Source organism: Brachyhypopomus gauderio, unplaced genomic scaffold, assembly GCF_052324685.1.
Source record: "Brachyhypopomus gauderio isolate BG-103 unplaced genomic scaffold, BGAUD_0.2 sc810, whole genome shotgun sequence".
Taxonomy (NCBI): domain Eukaryota; kingdom Metazoa; phylum Chordata; class Actinopteri; order Gymnotiformes; family Hypopomidae; genus Brachyhypopomus; species Brachyhypopomus gauderio.
The window spans coordinates 5763-28190 of record NW_027507630.1 but is presented as its reverse complement, the minus strand read 5'-3'; the positions used below and the strand labels follow the sequence as shown (position 1 = coordinate 28190).

Below are 22428 nucleotides of genomic sequence, written 5' to 3'. Positions count from 1 at the left end.
CACCACGGGGAAGGAACAGTGTCATAGAGCAAGTTGAAGCATAAGGAAAACGACTTCCTCTTTCCTCCTGGTCATAAAACTGGATTTGAAGTCGCTGCGGAAAACCAAGAGGTGGTACTGCATCTGCTCCCGTGACAAACACCAATAGGTCCTCAAAGGTGAAGGGAGTTTCTTTTTCTGTTAAAATACAGACACACAATTGCATAAACGCCAAAACAGGAATATGTTTTTAATGCCATGACTCAGATTTAATGGCGTAAGCACTGTGTTTTAAAGGTGGCTCCACAATAAGATTCATGTTGATTTATTTTTTACATAGCAGTACACATCTATTATATTAACGTTACAGGTTAAGACAAAGTACATAACTGCATAATCAATTTCATAATGACAATTGTGTGACAATGGATTTTGACCTTGCACACTGTTGAGAAGACACTCCCATGCAAATATAGTGTCCTCTTCCGCTTCCTTGTTGTTTGCCCCCTCATCACTCCAAAAGATATCAAAAAGACATCGGAAGGCTGCTCTTGTCAGTTGCTCCTCTGTATGTGTAAACAGGCACTGAAATGCTTTCCAGTATCTCTCCACAGTTTCCCAAAGTTTACCACAAGAGTTGATCCCTTGTTTAAACTGCTCCACCATGTTTGCAGTTCTGAAACATAAATGAAATAAATGATTAAAATAAAATCATGCATAGTGATAATTAGATGGAAGGATGTCACCAGTTAGTAAGGATCTGTCCATTGTTATCAATAAGCAATGATGTTAGTCAACAAATCTTATTTACTATTAAAGCACAGATTATATAGAAATAGAAGACACAACACATTGAATCCGGGACAGCTCTAGGAATAATACCTGTGAAAGATAAAATGTTTCACAATTTGTGAGATGATCTGTGGAATATTAAGAACCTTGGCTTCATATACCCCTGGCACTCCACAGTCTGCAATCCAATCACCCAGACTCTCCTGCAGATCTTTCCAGTCCTCCTCAGTTTTACATTTTTCAATCTAAGAAGACAACACAAGAGAAACAAACTCCTGTCTATATCTTTACATTTCTATATACTGTAATATTTTGATGAGAATAACAATTAGTAATATTTAAAGTAATAGTTATTTTTCTCCCCTGTTAAAACATGTTAAAAATCTCCTCTTTAAAAAAATTACAACAAAGCAAAAAAAAAAAAAAAAAAAAAAAAAAAAACTGCATAGTGTCAGAATACCTGTTGAAGCTTGTCCTGCACAGAGTTGTCTGGCAAGCTGGCAATATCAAATCCTTCAAGATCTGGAGCCTGACCACACATTAACTGATAAAGGCTGGGATGTAATGCCTTAATGCTTGGTCCCCCATGCAACAGGGACCAGGCAATCAACTTCCCACCAGTATAATACTTTCCTTTTTCTAGGGCTGCCTGATCATAAGAAAAAAAAAGGTTGCCTGGCTGTCCCTCGAAAATGCCCAAAGTAGACTGCACGTCCTTCATTAAAAGCCTACCAAGAAACAAGAGGAAATTACAGCATAAAATTTTTTTCAAATACAGCATAAAATTAACTCAATAAAACATACAACTGGGTCATCTCCAGTAAAACAATAAGAACATGGCAAAGAATATTATTTCTATCTAATGGTCCTAAATATTGGCCCCACCATTTAGGAGGGCATGTTTAAAATACTACTGATGCTCCACAATGATAAAATAAACCATTGCTAATTCACCAGTTTCTCTGGTTTTGCATGTATTTCTTCCTTACACTTGCACGTAAAGTGCATTCATTTTGGCAAAGGTCAGAGTTTAATCTTCCAATTGCCCTTCTGATGGGGCAATTTTGGTGGATGCTTTGTTTTTTTTTTTTACATCTTTTAATTTATTTTTAACCCCACTTTATATATCAGAGCTTTTCTCAAGCTCATATGGGTTTGCATATGATATCATTTCCATCTAATCTTCTCAGCAATATGTCCAGAAAAATTATCTGCTTGTTCCTAATGCCACTATAACCGTGAATGAAATAAATGAAAAGGTGGTCACTGTACATTAGATGGTTAAAAATGATAATTCATAACTTTTTTAAATGATAGTTTTCCAGTATGACGCGTGCAAAACAAAAAGAAGACTTAATTAATGGTAATGTAACTCCAACCTGAAGAATTCTCTTGTGGGCCCTCCAAAATCATCAGCCATCTCACCCACAAATTCAATCCGTGGACATTTGTGCCAATCAAAATAGCCCTTGTTCAGAGCTGTGATGGCACTGTGTAGAATTCGCCTCCTTCTTGCCACAACTATCAGTGTAGAATGCTCACTGATGTTTTCCTTCCTGAATTCTCCAATGATATCAGCAAGGTTTTCCACTTCCTTTAAACAAGAAAAAATAACCATAACAGAAGCAACTTTAAATTTCAGTTTAACTTCTTCTAGCATGCAATCATGCACTGTGGATACAGCGACATTTTTCAACTCACGTTAGATGGACTATATGGACGTTTTGGAGACGACAGCATTTGGGTGTCCTCATCAGGTTCACTGTCTTGTAATATCTCACTGCATGTACAAAAAAGAAACAAAACAAAAACCCATATTGCTATATGTAGCTCTACATCCATTTACACACATGGTGCGTCAAAAAACATTACCTTCAGTTTTGCAGAAACATTTAAACTTTGATTCAGCAAGACATGGACTTCTGTATAAGCTGAAGACAAATCTCACACTGATCTGTGAATGACCACTATTCTCCCAATTCTTTAGAAACAGTAAGCTCTCTAAACAAAGATAGGTGAAATTAAGTTACTGATATTTAGTGGGAATGTTATAACACTACACCTAGTGCTCTTTCAATTATATGGAATTTCAATGTTTTAGTGTCAGTTCACAAAGAACAATGATAGCCTTTATAGCTCCAATGGAAGTGAGTAAAACGGTCTCAGGGTTATAAATGTTTGAGAACCTGATTGCTGTGAACTGACTGTGGGACACTCCTACAGTTGTTGGAAAGCTCCCGTGTATCTGCTTGAAAAGGTTTTGACATAACAAAGGAGTCTGCATTATAAACACAAAGCAGACCTGCTGCATATTTACTAACAAAGTAATAAACATGGGTATCAATGTGTCTAAATACTCTCATAACTGGGACTCACAGGAGAGCTTGCCACTGGATAATGCTCAAGTGTCACTTCCAGTGTACTCTCAGAAAGCAAAGACTGGCCAGTCCTGTTGAGATGGGTACAAAAAAAATGAAATGCCCGCACTCTCTGATGAAAAACAATATAGGTTAAAGTAACATCAAAAGAGTCTTACAATCAACTAAATTTAACTAGTAATAGGAATGTAATAGAAGTAAAAAAAACACTGCAATCTGAACATGAGCAATACCGGTTCTGAGTAGTTGTTTCTCCTTCAACTGGCTGATTTGTTCTGTAGAACACCTGAATCAACGGATGGTGAACAAACAAACAAAAAATGTTAAAAAATAATTTAAATGTTTATAAAAAGAAAATGCATGAAACGTTTCAAGCAAATGTGTAATTACCTCAGGAGTGCCTGCATTTACATATATGTAGCCTCTATTTCCATCCTACATCAAACAGCACTGTTAAATATACATTTTTCTACAGATTTAATTATTTATAAAATGTCAATATAATGTGTTCATAGATGTAGCTTACCACCTCATCTGTCAGGTCAACAATATTACTCTCTACTGATGTCACTGCACTTCTAACCATTTCAGAATGCACATTGAGAGAGACCTGTAAGAATTATTTCAATAATGTTTCATGCCTAGATATTTACCTCATAAAGGAATTAAGAAATCAAATTTTAACATACCGGTTAATTAGGTTAAACAACTACAAATTATACCACTACTTATTAGTTGACTGAGAACTACCCTTATCCTAATATTCCTAATCTATGGAATATTTCCCAATAAGTTCCCTTCAATAAATATTAGTACTTGACTTAGCTTCTACCAGGTATAGCTGTGAAAGAACTGGACTGCATCTTACCACGGCTGCAGAACTAACACTTGATCTTCCTTCACTACTCTCATTCAAGGATTCTCCATCCTGCATGAACATTTTCAGTATTTCATAATCAAGTTGCTCATGCAAAATAAAACAGATCACTGACACATGTTAATACGAAGCTGCTGAATAACAGTTTTGCATATTAAAAGTTCACTTTAATAAAAGATGCAATGTAATCAATCAGAACTCACCTGTCTAGATAGCGATAAGTTTGAATTGGGCAGTATATAAAGTCTGCTTCTTCCAATTTGTCGCTTCAAGTCTTTGACGGAGTTGGCCTGGACAACTAGCAGTTTCTTTGCTTTTGTAGCTCTGGCAAGACGAAAGCCGGTCACATTTAGGCTTACGCTCTCAAAGCTTTGGCAGATGAATGTATTGAGTTCTGCCAAGGACCATGACAAATCAACGGTCTTATGCTCATGACCTAAGTCACTGTTCCCGCTTCCTGTAAAAAGATGACAGGATTAATAAAGGGAAATGTTACAACATGAGCAACACAAAAGTCTAAATGCCTTTACACTTTCATGTAATCAATTACAGCTTCTACTCCTTATATTATTGTATACTCCTTCTACTATTATGTTAACTGTAATGTAAAGCAGAATGAATGATTGTAGCAAATCATAGTGGTATTCCCAAGTACCAGTGTATCAAAAAATATTGCTGATGACAATAAAAAAGAAAACAAAAATCACCATACCTAAACCAGATTTCTCAAGTTCCTCTGAATCCTGTGAACTGGGTATAGTGGTTTGGTTAGGATCCTCTAACAAGAAAAGCTTCACCTGCCATTTAAGCCCAGGCTTTCTCCCACGTCGACGTCCATCACCTGTTGTTCATAATATTATTTTTGCTATTGCAAGACACATGACATAATAGGCATGTTTGTAATAACCATAAGACATGTTCAGTCAGTTTTGCTCACCAGCTACAGATCACAGATAAGGATCCATTTGTAGTGTATTTACTTATACGTTAAACATTGTACTTAAAGTTACCTCCATTTACTGGTTATATTCAGACATAATGAACATAGCTAACACTGCCAAGAAATAGAACATATTAGCTCGCTCTTTTGGCGATCATATGTGGATTTGTACTAACTAGCTAAAATACGTGGATTTGTGTTAACTAAGCTAAAATATGTGGATTCGCGCTAACTAACTAACTGACCTGGGGTGGGTTTCCCGAAACGTTCGTAGCGCGTAGTCTTGCAAAAGTACTTCTTAACCTCGTATGAAACGTACGAGGTTAAGAAGTACTTAGCGCTACGAACGTTTCGGGAAACCCACCCCTGGATTTGTCAAAGCTAACTAATGTAAGCTGCCATAACTGGATTTGTGCTGACTAGCTAGCAAACCTACCTAGATTCATAGAACTGTTGCGACGGCGTCGGGAAAATGAGCTCCGTACATTAGACAACAGATTTGATTCCGTGTTTCTGCCAGAGGAAAGTTGTCTTCTTGCTGCCGCAACAGCTCTATATACTCTTGTAAAATCAGTAGAGTGCTCTGTGTTGGAATGATTCTCACCTCCACCTGACATATTGCAAAATGGCTAATTACCGACATCCCATCATTAGCGCAGTGGGAGCATGGTTGCCAGACAACCTGCTCCGAGTGGAAAAATTAAAAGTTCTTTAAGACAAAAGGCTAAAAGAATACACGCTATCATAAATGCATATAATATTATAAACATGAAAAGCTTTTATTAATATATAGAAACCATTACCCTTTTATTATAAACGATTCAAATATCAAAGACAGCTTTTAGGTGTAAGCAGTGGGGTGATCGGTCTTTCGCGGTAGCAGGTCCTATTGTGTGGAATGCCTTGCCTACTGTTCTACGTTCCATCACTGATCTGCCAATAATTAAAGCCAAACTTAAAACACACGTATTTAGGATGGCTTTCAACATCGAATTATTTGCAAGTTGTATCATTACCAACTGCACACAGATGTTATCTTTAAGATCATACAAATTGATTATTGATTTCTATTGTGTACAGCGCTTTGGTCAACTCAGGTTGTGTAAGGCGCTATATAAATAACTGATGATTGATTGATTGATTGATGCAGACTTGGCAACCTTGCATCTTTGGAGGCACTCCCACAGACAGTGACAACAGGCCACAATTGGATAGGTTTAAAACAGACGCTTCATTTACTCATTTGCATAAACGTGTACTAGTAAAAATTTTATTCTTACATGTAAGAATTCAATACTTGATATCAAAAACAAAATTCCCACATGTAAAAATAACATTTTTGATATCAAGATAAGAATTCTCACATGTAAAAATTCAATTTTTGATATCAAGAATTACATTGTTGATATCAGAAATAAAAATTTTTATATCGGAAATGTAATTCCTGATATCAAAAAATACATTTTTACATGTAAGAATTTAATTCCCACATGTAAGAATTAAATTAATGATATCAAAAATATAATTCTTGATATCACGAATTACATTCTTACTAGTAAAAAATCAATTCTGATTTTTCACTAGTAAAAATTTTATTCTTACATGTAAGAATTGCATTCTTACTAGTAGAAATTGAATTCTTACATGTGAAAATGATTTTTGTACATGTAAAAATACAATTTTAACATGTAAGAATTTAATTTATACTAGTAAAAATGTTATTCTTACATGTAAAAATGTTTCCCCCATTCAAAATGAATTGGAAAAGTCATGAATTCTTACATGTAAAAATTTTATTTTTGATATCAAGAATGTAATTCTTACATGTAAGAATTCAACATTTACTAGTAAGAATTTAATTTTTACATGTAAGAATTCCTTTCCTGATATCAAAAATAAAATTTTTACATGTAAGAATTACATTCTTGATATCAAGAAAAATACGAATAAAAGCTAAAACGGCTTGCCATATACACATGCATTTCCTAACAAGTAGTAAGGCTTGCATTAAGGCGTTCAAAACAGCGTTTGCTGGCGTTGTAAGAGCTCTAAACAGTGTTTCTGAGCATAACTTGTGGCAAAAGTGCAACTTTTGAAGAATGAAAAGAAAACTCATATTTTGAATGAAAACAGTGTTTGGATGTGATAACAAGCTGTTTTATCATGTTTGTAATGTTACACATCCATTTCCATACAAGTAGTAAGTCTTGTATTAAGGCGTTCAAAACAGCGTTTGCTGGAGCTGTAAGCGCTCTAAACAGTGTTTCTGAGCATAACTTGGAGCAAAAGTGCAACTTTTGAAGAATGAAAAGAAAACTCATATTTTGAATGAAAACAGTGTTTGGATGTGATAACAAGCTGTTTTATCATGTTTGTAATGTTACACATCCATTTCCATACAAGTAGTAAGTCTTGTATTAAGGCGTTCAAAACAGCGTTTGCTGGAGCTGTAAGCGCTCTAAACAGTGTTTCTGAGCATAACTTGGAGCAAAAGTGCAACTTTTGAAGAATGAACTGAAAACTCATATTTTGTTCCAAAACAGTGTTTGGATGTGATAACAAGCTGTTTTATCATGTTTGTAATGTTACACATGCATTTCCTAACAAGTAGTAAGGCTTGCATTAAGGCGTTCAAAACAGCGTTTTCTGGCGTTGTAAGAGCTCTAAACAGTGTTTCTGAGCATAACTTGGGGCAAAAGTGCAACTTTTCAAGAATGAAAAGAAAACTCATATTTTGAATGAAAACAGTGTTTGGATGTGATAACAAGCTGTTTTATCATGTTTGTAATGTTACACATGCATTTCCATACAAGTAGTAAGGCTTGCATTAAGGCGTTCAAAACAGCGTTTGCTGGCGCTGTAAGCGCTCTAAACAGTGTTTCTGAGCATAACTTGTGGCAAAAGTGCAACTTTTGAAGAATGAACTGAAAACTCATATTTTGTTCCAAAACAGTGTTTGGATGTGATAACAAGCTGTTTTATCATGTTTGTAATGTTACACATCCATTTCCATACAAGTAGTAAGTCTTGTATTAAGGCGTTCAAAACAGCGTTTGCTGGCGCTGTAAGCGCTCTAAACAGTGTTTCTGAGCATAACTTGGAGCAAAAGTGCAACTTTTGAAGAATGAACTGAAAACTCATATTTTGTTCCAAAACAGTGTTTGGATGTGATAACAAGCTGTTTTATCATGTTTGTAATGTTACACATCCATTTCCATACAAGTAGTAAGTCTTGTATTAAGGCGTTCAAAACAGCGTTTGCTGGAGCTGTAAGCGCTCTAAACAGTGTTTCTGAGCATAACTTGGAGCAAAAGTGCAACTTTTGAAGAATGAACTGAAAACTCATATTTTGTTCCAAAACAGTGTTTGGATGTGATAACAAGCTGTTTTATCATGTTTGTAATGTTACACATGCATTTCCTAACAAGTAGTAAGGCTTGCATTAAGGCGTTCAAAACAGCGTTTGCTGGCGTTGTAAGAGCTCTAAACAGTGTTTCTGAGCATAACTTGTGGCAAAAGTGCAACTTTTGAAGAATGAAAAGAAAACTCATATTTTGAATGAAAACAGTGTTTGGATGTGATAACAAGCTGTTTTATCATGTTTGTAATGTTACACATGCATTTCCATACAAGTAGTAAGGCTTGCATTAAGGCGTTCAAAACAGCGTTTGCTGGCGTTGTAAGAGCTCTAAACAGTGTTTCTGAGCATAACTTGGAGCAAAAGTGCAACTTTTGAAGAATGAACTGAAAACTCATATTTTGTTCCAAAACAGTGTTTGGATGTGATAACAAGCTGTTTTATCATGTTTGTAATGTTACACATGCATTTCCTAACAAGTAGTAAGGCTTGCATTAAGGCGTTCAAAACAGCGTTTTCTGGCGTTGTAAGAGCTCTAAACAGTGTTTCTGAGCATAACTTGTGGCAAAAGTGCAACTTTTGAAGAATGAACTGAAAACTCATATTTTGTTCCAAAACAGTGTTTGGATGTGATAACAAGCTGTTTTATCATGTTTGTAATGTTACACATCCATTTCCATACAAGTAGTAAGTCTTGTATTAAGGCGTTCAAAACAGCGTTTGCTGGCGCTGTACGCGCTCTAAACAGTGTTTCTGAGCATAACTTGGAGCAAAAGTGTAACTTTTGAAGAATGAACTGAAAACCCATATTTTGTTCCAAAACAGTGTTTGGATGTGATAACAAGCTGTTTTATCATGTTTGTAATGTTACACATGCATTTCCATACAAGTAGTAAGTCTTGTATTAAGGCGTTCAAAACAGCGTTTGCTGGCGCTGTAAGCGCTCTAAACAGTGTTTCTGAGCATAACTTGTGGCAAAAGTGCAACTTTTGAAGAATGAAAAGAAAACTCATATTTTGAATGAAAACAGTGTTTGGATGTGATAACAAGCTGTTTTATCATGTTTGTAATGTTACACATCCATTTCCATACAAGTAGTAAGTCTTGTATTAAGGCGTTCAAAACAGCGTTTGCTGGCGCTGTAAGCGCTCTAAACAGTGTTTCTGAGCATAACTTGGAGCAAAAGTGCAACTTTTGAAGAATGAACTGAAAACTCATATTTTGTTCCAAAACAGTGTTTGGATGTGATAACAAGCTGTTTTATCATGTTTGTAATGTTACACATCCATTTCCATACAAGTAGTAAGTCTTGTATTAAGGCGTTCAAAACAGCGTTTGCCGGCGCTGTAAGCGCTCTAAACAGTGTTTCTGAGCATAACTTGTGGCAAAAGTGCAACTTTTGAAGAATGAACTGAAAACTCATATTTTGTTCCAAAACAGTGTTTGGATGTGATAACAAGCTGTTTTATCATGTTTGTAATGTTACACATGCATTTCCTAACAAGTAGTAAGGCTTGCATTAAGGCGTTCAAAACAGCGTTTTCTGGCGTTGTAAGAGCTCTAAACAGTGTTTCTGAGCATAACTTGGGGCAAAAGTGCAACTTTTCAAGAATGAAAAGAAAACTCATATTTTGAATGAAAACAGTGTTTGGATGTGATAACAAGCTGTTTTATCATGTTTGTAATGTTACACATGCATTTCCATACAAGTAGTAAGGCTTGCATTAAGGCGTTCAAAACAGCGTTTGCTGGCGCTGTAAGCGCTCTAAACAGTGTTTCTGAGCATAACTTGTGGCAAAAGTGCAACTTTTGAAGAATGAACTGAAAACTCATATTTTGTTCCAAAACAGTGTTTGGATGTGATAACAAGCTGTTTTATCATGTTTGTAATGTTACACATGCATTTCCTAACAAGTAGTAAGGCTTGCATTAAGGCGTTCAAAACAGCGTTTTCTGGCGTTGTAAGAGCTCTAAACAGTGTTTCTGAGCATAACTTGTGGCAAAAGTGCAACTTTTGAAGAATGAACTGAAAACTCATATTTTGTTCCAAAACAGTGTTTGGATGTGATAACAAGCTGTTTTATCATGTTTGTAATGTTACACATCCATTTCCATACAAGTAGTAAGTCTTGTATTAAGGCGTTCAAAACAGCGTTTGCTGGCGCTGTAAGCGCTCTAAACAGTGTTTCTGAGCATAACTTGGAGCAAAAGTGCAACTTTTGAAGAATGAACTGAAAACTCATATTTTGTTCCAAAACAGTGTTTGGATGTGATAACAAGCTGTTTTATCATGTTTGTAATGTTACACATGCATTTCCAAACAAGTAGTAAGTCTTGTATTAAGGCGTTCAAAACAGCGTTTGCTGGCGCTGTAAGCGCTCTAAACAGTGTTTCTGAGCATAACTTGGAGCAAAAGTGCAACTTTTGAAGAATGAACTGAAAACTCATATTTTGTTCCAAAACAGTGTTTGGATGTGATAACAAGCTGTTTTATCATGTTTGTAATGTTACACATCCATTTCCATACAAGTAGTAAGTCTTGTATTAAGGCGTTCAAAACAGCGTTTGCTGGCGCTGTAAGCGCTCTAAACAGTGTTTCTGAGCATAACTTGGAGCAAAAGTGCAACTTTTGAAGAATGAACTGAAAACTCATATTTTGTTCCAAAACAGTGTTTGGATGTGATAACAAGCTGTTTTATCATGTTTGTAATGTTACACATCCATTTCCATACAAGTAGTAAGTCTTGTATTAAGGCGTTCAAAACAGCGTTTGCCGGCGCTGTAAGCGCTCTAAACAGTGTTTCTGAGCATAACTTGTGGCAAAAGTGCAACTTTTGAAGAATGAACTGAAAACTCATATTTTGTTCCAAAACAGTGTTTGGATGTGATAACAAGCTGTTTTATCATGTTTGTAATGTTACACATGCATTTCCTAACAAGTAGTAAGGCTTGCATTAAGGCGTTCAAAACAGCGTTTGCTGGCGTTGTAAGAGCTCTAAACAGTGTTTCTGAGCATAACTTGTGGCAAAAGTGCAACTTTTGAAGAATGAAAAGAAAACTCATATTTTGAATGAAAACAGTGTTTGGATGTGATAACAAGCTGTTTTATCATGTTTGTAATGTTACACATGCATTTCCATACAAGTAGTAAGGCTTGCATTAAGGCGTTCAAAACAGCGTTTGCTGGCGTTGTAAGAGCTCTAAACAGTGTTTCTGAGCATAACTTGGAGCAAAAGTGCAACTTTTGAAGAATGAACTGAAAACTCATATTTTGTTCCAAAACAGTGTTTGGATGTGATAACAAGCTGTTTTATCATGTTTGTAATGTTACACATGCATTTCCTAACAAGTAGTAAGGCTTGCATTAAGGCGTTCAAAACAGCGTTTTCTGGCGTTGTAAGAGCTCTAAACAGTGTTTCTGAGCATAACTTGGGGCAAAAGTGCAACTTTTCAAGAATGAAAAGAAAACTCATATTTTGAATGAAAACAGTGTTTGGATGTGATAACAAGCTGTTTTATCATGTTTGTAATGTTACACATCCATTTCCATACAAGTAGTAAGTCTTGTATTAAGGCGTTCAAAACAGCGTTTGCTGGCGCTGTAAGCGCTCTAAACAGTGTTTCTGAGCATAACTTGTGGCAAAAGTGCAACTTTTGAAGAATGAACTGAAAACTCATATTTTGTTCCAAAACAGTGTTTGGATGTGATAACAAGCTGTTTTATCATGTTTGTAATGTTACACATCCATTTCCATACAAGTAGTAAGTCTTGTATTAAGGCGTTCAAAACAGCGTTTGCTGGCGCTGTACGCGCTCTAAACAGTGTTTCTGAGCATAACTTGGAGCAAAAGTGTAACTTTTGAAGAATGAACTGAAAACCCATATTTTGTTCCAAAACAGTGTTTGGATGTGATAACAAGCTGTTTTATCATGTTTGTAATGTTACACATGCATTTCCTAACAAGTAGTAAGGCTTGCATTAAGGCGTTCAAAACAGCGTTTGCTGGCGTTGTAAGAGCTCTAAACAGTGTTTCTGAGCATAACTTGTGGCAAAAGTGCAACTTTTGAAGAATGAAAAGAAAACTCATATTTTGAATGAAAACAGTGTTTGGATGTGATAACAAGCTGTTTTATCATGTTTGTAATGTTACACATCCATTTCCATACAAGTAGTAAGTCTTGGATTAAGGCGTTCAAAACAGCGTTTGCTGGAGCTGTAAGCGCTCTAAACAGTGTTTCTGAGCATAACTTGGAGCAAAAGTGCAACTTTTGAAGAATGAACTGAAAACTCATATTTTGTTCCAAGACAGTGTTTGGATGTGATAACAAGCTGTTTTATCATGTTTGTAATGTTACACATGCATTTCCTAACAAGTAGTAAGGCTTGCATTAAGGCGTTCAAAACAGCGTTTGCTGGCGTTGTAAGAGCTCTAAACAGTGTTTCTGAGCATAACTTGGAGCAAAAGTGCAACTTTTGAAGAATGAACTGAAAACTCATATTTTGTTCCAAAACAGTGTTTGGATGTGATAACAAGCTGTTTTATCATGTTTGTAATGTTACACATCCATTTCCATACAAGTAGTAAGTCTTGTATTAAGGCGTTCAAAACAGCGTTTGCCGGCGCTGTAAGCGCTCTAAACAGTGTTTCTGAGCATAACTTGGGGCAAAAGTGCAACTTTTCAAGAATGAAAAGAAAACTCATATTTTGAATGAAAACAGTGTTTGGATGTGATAACAAGCTGTTTTATCATGTTTGTAATGTTACACATCCATTTCCATACAAGTAGTAAGTCTTGGATTAAGGCGTTCAAAACAGCGTTTGCTGGAGCTGTAAGCGCTCTAAACAGTGTTTCTGAGCATAACTTGGAGCAAAAGTGCAACTTTTGAAGAATGAACTGAAAACTCATATTTTGTTCCAAAACAGTGTTTGGATGTGATAACAAGCTGTTTTATCATGTTTGTAATGTTACACATGCATTTCCTAACAAGTAGTAAGGCTTGCATTAAGGCGTTCAAAACAGCGTTTGCTGGCGTTGTAAGAGCTCTAAACAGTGTTTCTGAGCATAACTTGTGGCAAAAGTGCAACTTTTGAAGAATGAAAAGAAAACTCATATTTTGAATGAAAACAGTGTTTGGATGTGATAACAAGCTGTTTTATCATGTTTGTAATGTTACACATGCATTTCCATACAAGTAGTAAGGCTTGCATTAAGGCGTTCAAAACAGCGTTTGCTGGCGTTGTAAGAGCTCTAAACAGTGTTTCTGAGCATAACTTGGAGCAAAAGTGCAACTTTTGAAGAATGAACTGAAAACTCATATTTTGTTCCAAAACAGTGTTTGGATGTGATAACAAGCTGTTTTATCATGTTTGTAATGTTACACATGCATTTCCTAACAAGTAGTAAGGCTTGCATTAAGGCGTTCAAAACAGCGTTTTCTGGCGTTGTAAGAGCTCTAAACAGTGTTTCTGAGCATAACTTGTGGCAAAAGTGCAACTTTTGAAGAATGAACTGAAAACTCATATTTTGTTCCAAAACAGTGTTTGGATGTGATAACAAGCTGTTTTATCATGTTTGTAATGTTACACATCCATTTCCATACAAGTAGTAAGTCTTGTATTAAGGCGTTCAAAACAGCGTTTGCTGGCGCTGTACGCGCTCTAAACAGTGTTTCTGAGCATAACTTGGAGCAAAAGTGTAACTTTTGAAGAATGAACTGAAAACCCATATTTTGTTCCAAAACAGTGTTTGGATGTGATAACAAGCTGTTTTATCATGTTTGTAATGTTACACATGCATTTCCATACAAGTAGTAAGTCTTGTATTAAGGCGTTCAAAACAGCGTTTGCTGGCGCTGTAAGCGCTCTAAACAGTGTTTCTGAGCATAACTTGTGGCAAAAGTGCAACTTTTGAAGAATGAAAAGAAAACTCATATTTTGAATGAAAACAGTGTTTGGATGTGATAACAAGCTGTTTTATCATGTTTGTAATGTTACACATCCATTTCCATACAAGTAGTAAGTCTTGTATTAAGGCGTTCAAAACAGCGTTTGCTGGCGCTGTAAGCGCTCTAAACAGTGTTTCTGAGCATAACTTGGAGCAAAAGTGCAACTTTTGAAGAATGAACTGAAAACTCATATTTTGTTCCAAAACAGTGTTTGGATGTGATAACAAGCTGTTTTATCATGTTTGTAATGTTACACATCCATTTCCATACAAGTAGTAAGTCTTGTATTAAGGCGTTCAAAACAGCGTTTGCCGGCGCTGTAAGCGCTCTAAACAGTGTTTCTGAGCATAACTTGGGGCAAAAGTGCAACTTTTCAAGAATGAAAAGAAAACTCATATTTTGAATGAAAACAGTGTTTGGATGTGATAACAAGCTGTTTTATCATGTTTGTAATGTTACACATCCATTTCCATACAAGTAGTAAGTCTTGGATTAAGGCGTTCAAAACAGCGTTTGCTGGAGCTGTAAGCGCTCTAAACAGTGTTTCTGAGCATAACTTGGAGCAAAAGTGCAACTTTTGAAGAATGAACTGAAAACTCATATTTTGTTCCAAAACAGTGTTTGGATGTGATAACAAGCTGTTTTATCATGTTTGTAATGTTACACATGCATTTCCTAACAAGTAGTAAGGCTTGCATTAAGGCGTTCAAAACAGCGTTTGCTTGCGTTGTAAGAGCTCTAAACAGTGTTTCTGAGCATAACTTGTGGCAAAAGTGCAACTTTTGAAGAATGAAAAGAAAACTCATATTTTGAATGAAAACAGTGTTTGGATGTGATAACAAGCTGTTTTATCATGTTTGTAATGTTACACATGCATTTCCATACAAGTAGTAAGGCTTGCATTAAGGCGTTCAAAACAGCGTTTGCTGGCGTTGTAAGAGCTCTAAACAGTGTTTCTGAGCATAACTTGGAGCAAAAGTGCAACTTTTGAAGAATGAACTGAAAACTCATATTTTGTTCCAAAACAGTGTTTGGATGTGATAACAAGCTGTTTTATCATGTTTGTAATGTTACACATGCATTTCCTAACAAGTAGTAAGGCTTGCATTAAGGCGTTCAAAACAGCGTTTTCTGGCGTTGTAAGAGCTCTAAACAGTGTTTCTGAGCATAACTTGTGGCAAAAGTGCAACTTTTGAAGAATGAACTGAAAACTCATATTTTGTTCCAAAACAGTGTTTGGATGTGATAACAAGCTGTTTTATCATGTTTGTAATGTTACACATCCATTTCCATACAAGTAGTAAGTCTTGTATTAAGGCGTTCAAAACAGCGTTTGCTGGCGCTGTACGCGCTCTAAACAGTGTTTCTGAGCATAACTTGGAGCAAAAGTGTAACTTTTGAAGAATGAACTGAAAACCCATATTTTGTTCCAAAACAGTGTTTGGATGTGATAACAAGCTGTTTTATCATGTTTGTAATGTTACACATGCATTTCCATACAAGTAGTAAGTCTTGTATTAAGGCGTTCAAAACAGCGTTTGCTGGCGCTGTAAGCGCTCTAAACAGTGTTTCTGAGCATAACTTGTGGCAAAAGTGCAACTTTTGAAGAATGAAAAGAAAACTCATATTTTGAATGAAAACAGTGTTTGGATGTGATAACAAGCTGTTTTATCATGTTTGTAATGTTACACATCCATTTCCATACAAGTAGTAAGTCTTGTATTAAGGCGTTCAAAACAGCGTTTGCTGGCGCTGTAAGCGCTCTAAACAGTGTTTCTGAGCATAACTTGGAGCAAAAGTGCAACTTTTGAAGAATGAACTGAAAACTCATATTTTGTTCCAAAACAGTGTTTGGATGTGATAACAAGCTGTTTTATCATGTTTGTAATGTTACACATCCATTTCCATACAAGTAGTAAGTCTTGTATTAAGGCGTTCAAAACAGCGTTTGCCGGCGCTGTAATCGCTCTAAACAGTGTTTCTGAGCATAACTTGTGGCAAAAGTGCAACTTTTGAAGAATGAACTGAAAACTCATATTTTGTTCCAAAACAGTGTTTGGATGTGATAACAAGCTGTTTTATCATGTTTGTAATGTTACACATGCATTTCCTAACAAGTAGTAAGGCTTGCATTAAGGCGTTCAAAACAGCGTTTTCTGGCGTTGTAAGAGCTCTAAACAGTGTTTCTGAGCATAACTTGGGGCAAAAGTGCAACTTTTCAAGAATGAAAAGAAAACTCATATTTTGAATGAAAACAGTGTTTGGATGTGATAACAAGCTGTTTTATCATGTTTGTAATGTTACACATGCATTTCCATACAAGTAGTAAGGCTTGCATTAAGGCGTTCAAAACAGCGTTTGCTGGCGCTGTAAGCGCTCTAAACAGTGTTTCTGAGCATAACTTGTGGCAAAAGTGCAACTTTTGAAGAATGAACTGAAAACTCATATTTTGTTCCAAAACAGTGTTTGGATGTGATAACAAGCTGTTTTATCATGTTTGTAATGTTACACATGCATTTCCTAACAAGTAGTAAGGCTTGCATTAAGGCGTTCAAAACAGCGTTTTCTGGCGTTGTAAGAGCTCTAAACAGTGTTTCTGAGCATAACTTGTGGCAAAAGTGCAACTTTTGAAGAATGAACTGAAAACTCATATTTTGTTCCAAAACAGTGTTTGGATGTGATAACAAGCTGTTTTATCATGTTTGTAATGTTACACATCCATTTCCATACAAGTAGTAAGTCTTGTATTAAGGCGTTCAAAACAGCGTTTGCTGGCGCTGTAAGCGCTCTAAACAGTGTTTCTGAGCATAACTTGGAGCAAAAGTGCAACTTTTGAAGAATGAACTGAAAACTCATATTTTGTTCCAAAACAGTGTTTGGATGTGATAACAAGCTGTTTTATCATGTTTGTAATGTTACACATGCATTTCCAAACAAGTAGTAAGTCTTGTATTAAGGCGTTCAAAACAGCGTTTGCTGGCGCTGTAAGCGCTCTAAACAGTGTTTCTGAGCATAACTTGGAGCAAAAGTGCAACTTTTGAAGAATGAACTGAAAACTCATATTTTGTTCCAAAACAGTGTTTGGATGTGATAACAAGCTGTTTTATCATGTTTGTAATGTTACACATCCATTTCCATACAAGTAGTAAGTCTTGTATTAAGGCGTTCAAAACAGCGTTTGCTGGCGCTGTAAGCGCTCTAAACAGTGTTTCTGAGCATAACTTGGAGCAAAAGTGCAACTTTTGAAGAATGAACTGAAAACTCATATTTTGTTCCAAAACAGTGTTTGGATGTGATAACAAGCTGTTTTATCATGTTTGTAATGTTACACATCCATTTCCATACAAGTAGTAAGTCTTGTATTAAGGCGTTCAAAACAGCGTTTGCCGGCGCTGTAAGCGCTCTAAACAGTGTTTCTGAGCATAACTTGTGGCAAAAGTGCAACTTTTGAAGAATGAACTGAAAACTCATATTTTGTTCCAAAACAGTGTTTGGATGTGATAACAAGCTGTTTTATCATGTTTGTAATGTTACACATGCATTTCCTAACAAGTAGTAAGGCTTGCATTAAGGCGTTCAAAACAGCGTTTGCTGGCGTTGTAAGAGCTCTAAACAGTGTTTCTGAGCATAACTTGTGGCAAAAGTGCAACTTTTGAAGAATGAAAAGAAAACTCATATTTTGAATGAAAACAGTGTTTGGATGTGATAACAAGCTGTTTTATCATGTTTGTAATGTTACACATGCATTTCCATACAAGTAGTAAGGCTTGCATTAAGGCGTTCAAAACAGCGTTTGCTGGCGTTGTAAGAGCTCTAAACAGTGTTTCTGAGCATAACTTGGAGCAAAAGTGCAACTTTTGAAGAATGAACTGAAAACTCATATTTTGTTCCAAAACAGTGTTTGGATGTGATAACAAGCTGTTTTATCATGTTTGTAATGTTACACATGCATTTCCTAACAAGTAGTAAGGCTTGCATTAAGGCGTTCAAAACAGCGTTTTCTGGCGTTGTAAGAGCTCTAAACAGTGTTTCTGAGCATAACTTGTGGCAAAAGTGCAACTTTTGAAGAATGAACTGAAAACTCATATTTTGTTCCAAAACAGTGTTTGGATGTGATAACAAGCTGTTTTATCATGTTTGTAATGTTACACATCCATTTCCATACAAGTAGTAAGTCTTGTATTAAGGCGTTCAAAACAGCGTTTGCTGGCGCTGTACGCGCTCTAAACAGTGTTTCTGAGCATAACTTGGAGCAAAAGTGTAACTTTTGAAGAATGAACTGAAAACCCATATTTTGTTCCAAAACAGTGTTTGGATGTGATAACAAGCTGTTTTATCATGTTTGTAATGTTACACATGCATTTCCATACAAGTAGTAAGTCTTGTATTAAGGCGTTCAAAACAGCGTTTGCTGGCGCTGTAAGCGCTCTAAACAGTGTTTCTGAGCATAACTTGTGGCAAAAGTGCAACTTTTGAAGAATGAAAAGAAAACTCATATTTTGAATGAAAACAGTGTTTGGATGTGATAACAAGCTGTTTTATCATGTTTGTAATGTTACACATCCATTTCCATACAAGTAGTAAGTCTTGTATTAAGGCGTTCAAAACAGCGTTTGCTGGCGCTGTAAGCGCTCTAAACAGTGTTTCTGAGCATAACTTGGAGCAAAAGTGCAACTTTTGAAGAATGAACTGAAAACTCATATTTTGTTCCAAAACAGTGTTTGGATGTGATAACAAGCTGTTTTATCATGTTTGTAATGTTACACATCCATTTCCATACAAGTAGTAAGTCTTGTATTAAGGCGTTCAAAACAGCGTTTGCCGGCGCTGTAATCGCTCTAAACAGTGTTTCTGAGCATAACTTGTGGCAAAAGTGCAACTTTTGAAGAATGAACTGAAAACTCATATTTTGTTCCAAAACAGTGTTTGGATGTGATAACAAGCTGTTTTATCATGTTTGTAATGTTACACATGCATTTCCTAACAAGTAGTAAGGCTTGCATTAAGGCGTTCAAAACAGCGTTTTCTGGCGTTGTAAGAGCTCTAAACAGTGTTTCTGAGCATAACTTGGGGCAAAAGTGCAACTTTTCAAGAATGAAAAGAAAACTCATATTTTGAATGAAAACAGTGTTTGGATGTGATAACAAGCTGTTTTATCATGTTTGTAATGTTACACATGCATTTCCATACAAGTAGTAAGGCTTGCATTAAGGCGTTCAAAACAGCGTTTGCTGGCGCTGTAAGCGCTCTAAACAGTGTTTCTGAGCATAACTTGTGGCAAAAGTGCAACTTTTGAAGAATGAACTGAAAACTCATATTTTGTTCCAAAACAGTGTTTGGATGTGATAACAAGCTGTTTTATCATGTTTGTAATGTTACACATGCATTTCCTAACAAGTAGTAAGGCTTGCATTAAGGCGTTCAAAACAGCGTTTTCTGGCGTTGTAAGAGCTCTAAACAGTGTTTCTGAGCATAACTTGTGGCAAAAGTGCAACTTTTGAAGAATGAACTGAAAACTCATATTTTGTTCCAAAACAGTGTTTGGATGTGATAACAAGCTGTTTTATCATGTTTGTAATGTTACACATCCATTTCCATACAAGTAGTAAGTCTTGTATTAAGGCGTTCAAAACAGCGTTTGCTGGCGCTGTAAGCGCTCTAAACAGTGTTTCTGAGCATAACTTGGAGCAAAAGTGCAACTTTTGAAGAATGAACTGAAAACTCATATTTTGTTCCAAAACAGTGTTTGGATGTGATAACAAGCTGTTTTATCATGTTTGTAATGTTACACATGCATTTCCAAACAAGTAGTAAGTCTTGTATTAAGGCGTTCAAAACAGCGTTTGCTGGCGCTGTAAGCGCTCTAAACAGTGTTTCTGAGCATAACTTGGAGCAAAAGTGCAACTTTTGAAGAATGAACTGAAAACTCATATTTTGTTCCAAAACAGTGTTTGGATGTGATAACAAGCTGTTTTATCATGTTTGTAATGTTACACATCCATTTCCATACAAGTAGTAAGTCTTGTATTAAGGCGTTCAAAACAGCGTTTGCTGGCGCTGTAAGCGCTCTAAACAGTGTTTCTGAGCATAACTTGGAGCAAAAGTGCAACTTTTGAAGAATGAACTGAAAACTCATATTTTGTTCCAAAACAGTGTTTGGATGTGATAACAAGCTGTTTTATCATGTTTGTAATGTTACACATGCATTTCCTAACAAGTAGTAAGGCTTGCATTAAGGCGTTCAAAACAGCGTTTGCTGGCGTTGTAAGAGCTCTAAACAGTGTTTCTGAGCATAACTTGTGGCAAAAGTGCAACTTTTGAAGAATGAAAAGAAAACTCATATTTTGAATGAAAACAGTGTTTGGATGTGATAACAAGCTGTTTTATCATGTTTGTAATGTTACACATGCATTTCCATACAAGTAGTAAGGCTTGCATTAAGGCGTTCAAAACAGCGTTTGCTGGCGTTGTAAGAGCTCTAAACAGTGTTTCTGAGCATAACTTGGAGCAAAAGTGCAACTTTTGAAGAATGAACTGAAAACTCATATTTTGTTCCAAAACAGTGTTTGGATGTGATAACAAGCTGTTTTATCATGTTTGTAATGTTACACATGCATTTCCTAACAAGTAGTAAGGCTTGCATTAAGGCGTTCAAAACAGCGTTTTCTGGCGTTGTAAGAGCTCTAAACAGTGTTTCTGAGCATAACTTGGGGCAAAAGTGCAACTTTTCAAGAATGAAAAGAAAACTCATATTTTGAATGAAAACAGTGTTTGGATGTGATAACAAGCTGTTTTATCATGTTTGTAATGTTACACATCCATTTCCATACAAGTAGTAAGTCTTGTATTAAGGCGTTCAAAACAGCGTTTGCTGGCGCTGTAAGCGCTCTAAACAGTGTTTCTGAGCATAACTTGTGGCAAAAGTGCAACTTTTGAAGAATGAACTGAAAACTCATATTTTGTTCCAAAACAGTGTTTGGATGTGATAACAAGCTGTTTTATCATGTTTGTAATGTTACACATCCATTTCCATACAAGTAGTAAGTCTTGTATTAAGGCGTTCAAACAGCGTTTGCTGGCGCTGTACGCGCTCTAAACAGTGTTTCTGAGCATAACTTGGAGCAAAAGTGTAACTTTTGAAGAATGAACTGAAAACCCATATTTTGTTCCAAAACAGTGTTTGGATGTGATAACAAGCTGTTTTATCATGTTTGTAATGTTACACATGCATTTCCTAACAAGTAGTAAGGCTTGCATTAAGGCGTTCAAAACAGCGTTTGCTGGCGTTGTAAGAGCTCTAAACAGTGTTTCTGAGCATAACTTGTGGCAAAAGTGCAACTTTTGAAGAATGAAAAGAAAACTCATATTTTGAATGAAAACAGTGTTTGGATGTGATAACAAGCTGTTTTATCATGTTTGTAATGTTACACATCCATTTCCATACAAGTAGTAAGTCTTGGATTAAGGCGTTCAAAACAGCGTTTGCTGGAGCTGTAAGCGCTCTAAACAGTGTTTCTGAGCATAACTTGGAGCAAAAGTGCAACTTTTGAAGAATGAACTGAAAACTCATATTTTGTTCCAAGACAGTGTTTGGATGTGATAACAAGCTGTTTTATCATGTTTGTAATGTTACACATGCATTTCCTAACAAGTAGTAAGGCTTGCATTAAGGCGTTCAAAACAGCGTTTGCTGGCGTTGTAAGAGCTCTAAACAGTGTTTCTGAGCATAACTTGGAGCAAAAGTGCAACTTTTGAAGAATGAACTGAAAACTCATATTTTGTTCCAAAACAGTGTTTGGATGTGATAACAAGCTGTTTTATCATGTTTGTAATGTTACACATCCATTTCCATACAAGTAGTAAGTCTTGTATTAAGGCGTTCAAAACAGCGTTTGCCGGCGCTGTAAGCGCTCTAAACAGTGTTTCTGAGCATAACTTGGGGCAAAAGTGCAACTTTTCAAGAATGAAAAGAAAACTCATATTTTGAATGAAAACAGTGTTTGGATGTGATAACAAGCTGTTTTATCATGTTTGTAATGTTACACATCCATTTCCATACAAGTAGTAAGTCTTGGATTAAGGCGTTCAAAACAGCGTTTGCTGGAGCTGTAAGCGCTCTAAACAGTGTTTCTGAGCATAACTTGGAGCAAAAGTGCA

At 36.1% G+C, this 22428-nt stretch overlaps 1 protein-coding gene across 1 annotated transcript; it reads right to left on the bottom strand.

Annotated features, from left to right (window-relative positions):
• Positions 1-6: 6 nt before the first annotated feature.
• On the bottom strand, positions 7-6256 carry LOC143508155 (G2/M phase-specific E3 ubiquitin-protein ligase-like; the record flags this gene model as incomplete). Its single annotated transcript, XM_076996684.1, has 15 exons — positions 5571-6256; positions 4739-4867; positions 4230-4483; positions 4018-4077; positions 3676-3759; positions 3540-3584; positions 3383-3435; positions 3148-3220; positions 2958-3019; positions 2473-2551; positions 2151-2365; positions 1232-1499; positions 862-1016; positions 417-655; positions 7-177 (listed from the first exon to the last, which is right to left on the bottom strand). Coding segments are annotated over exons 1-15 (1900 nt in total), but the record flags the coding sequence as incomplete, so codon positions are not given.
• Between the last annotated feature and the right edge of the window lie 16172 nt (positions 6257-22428).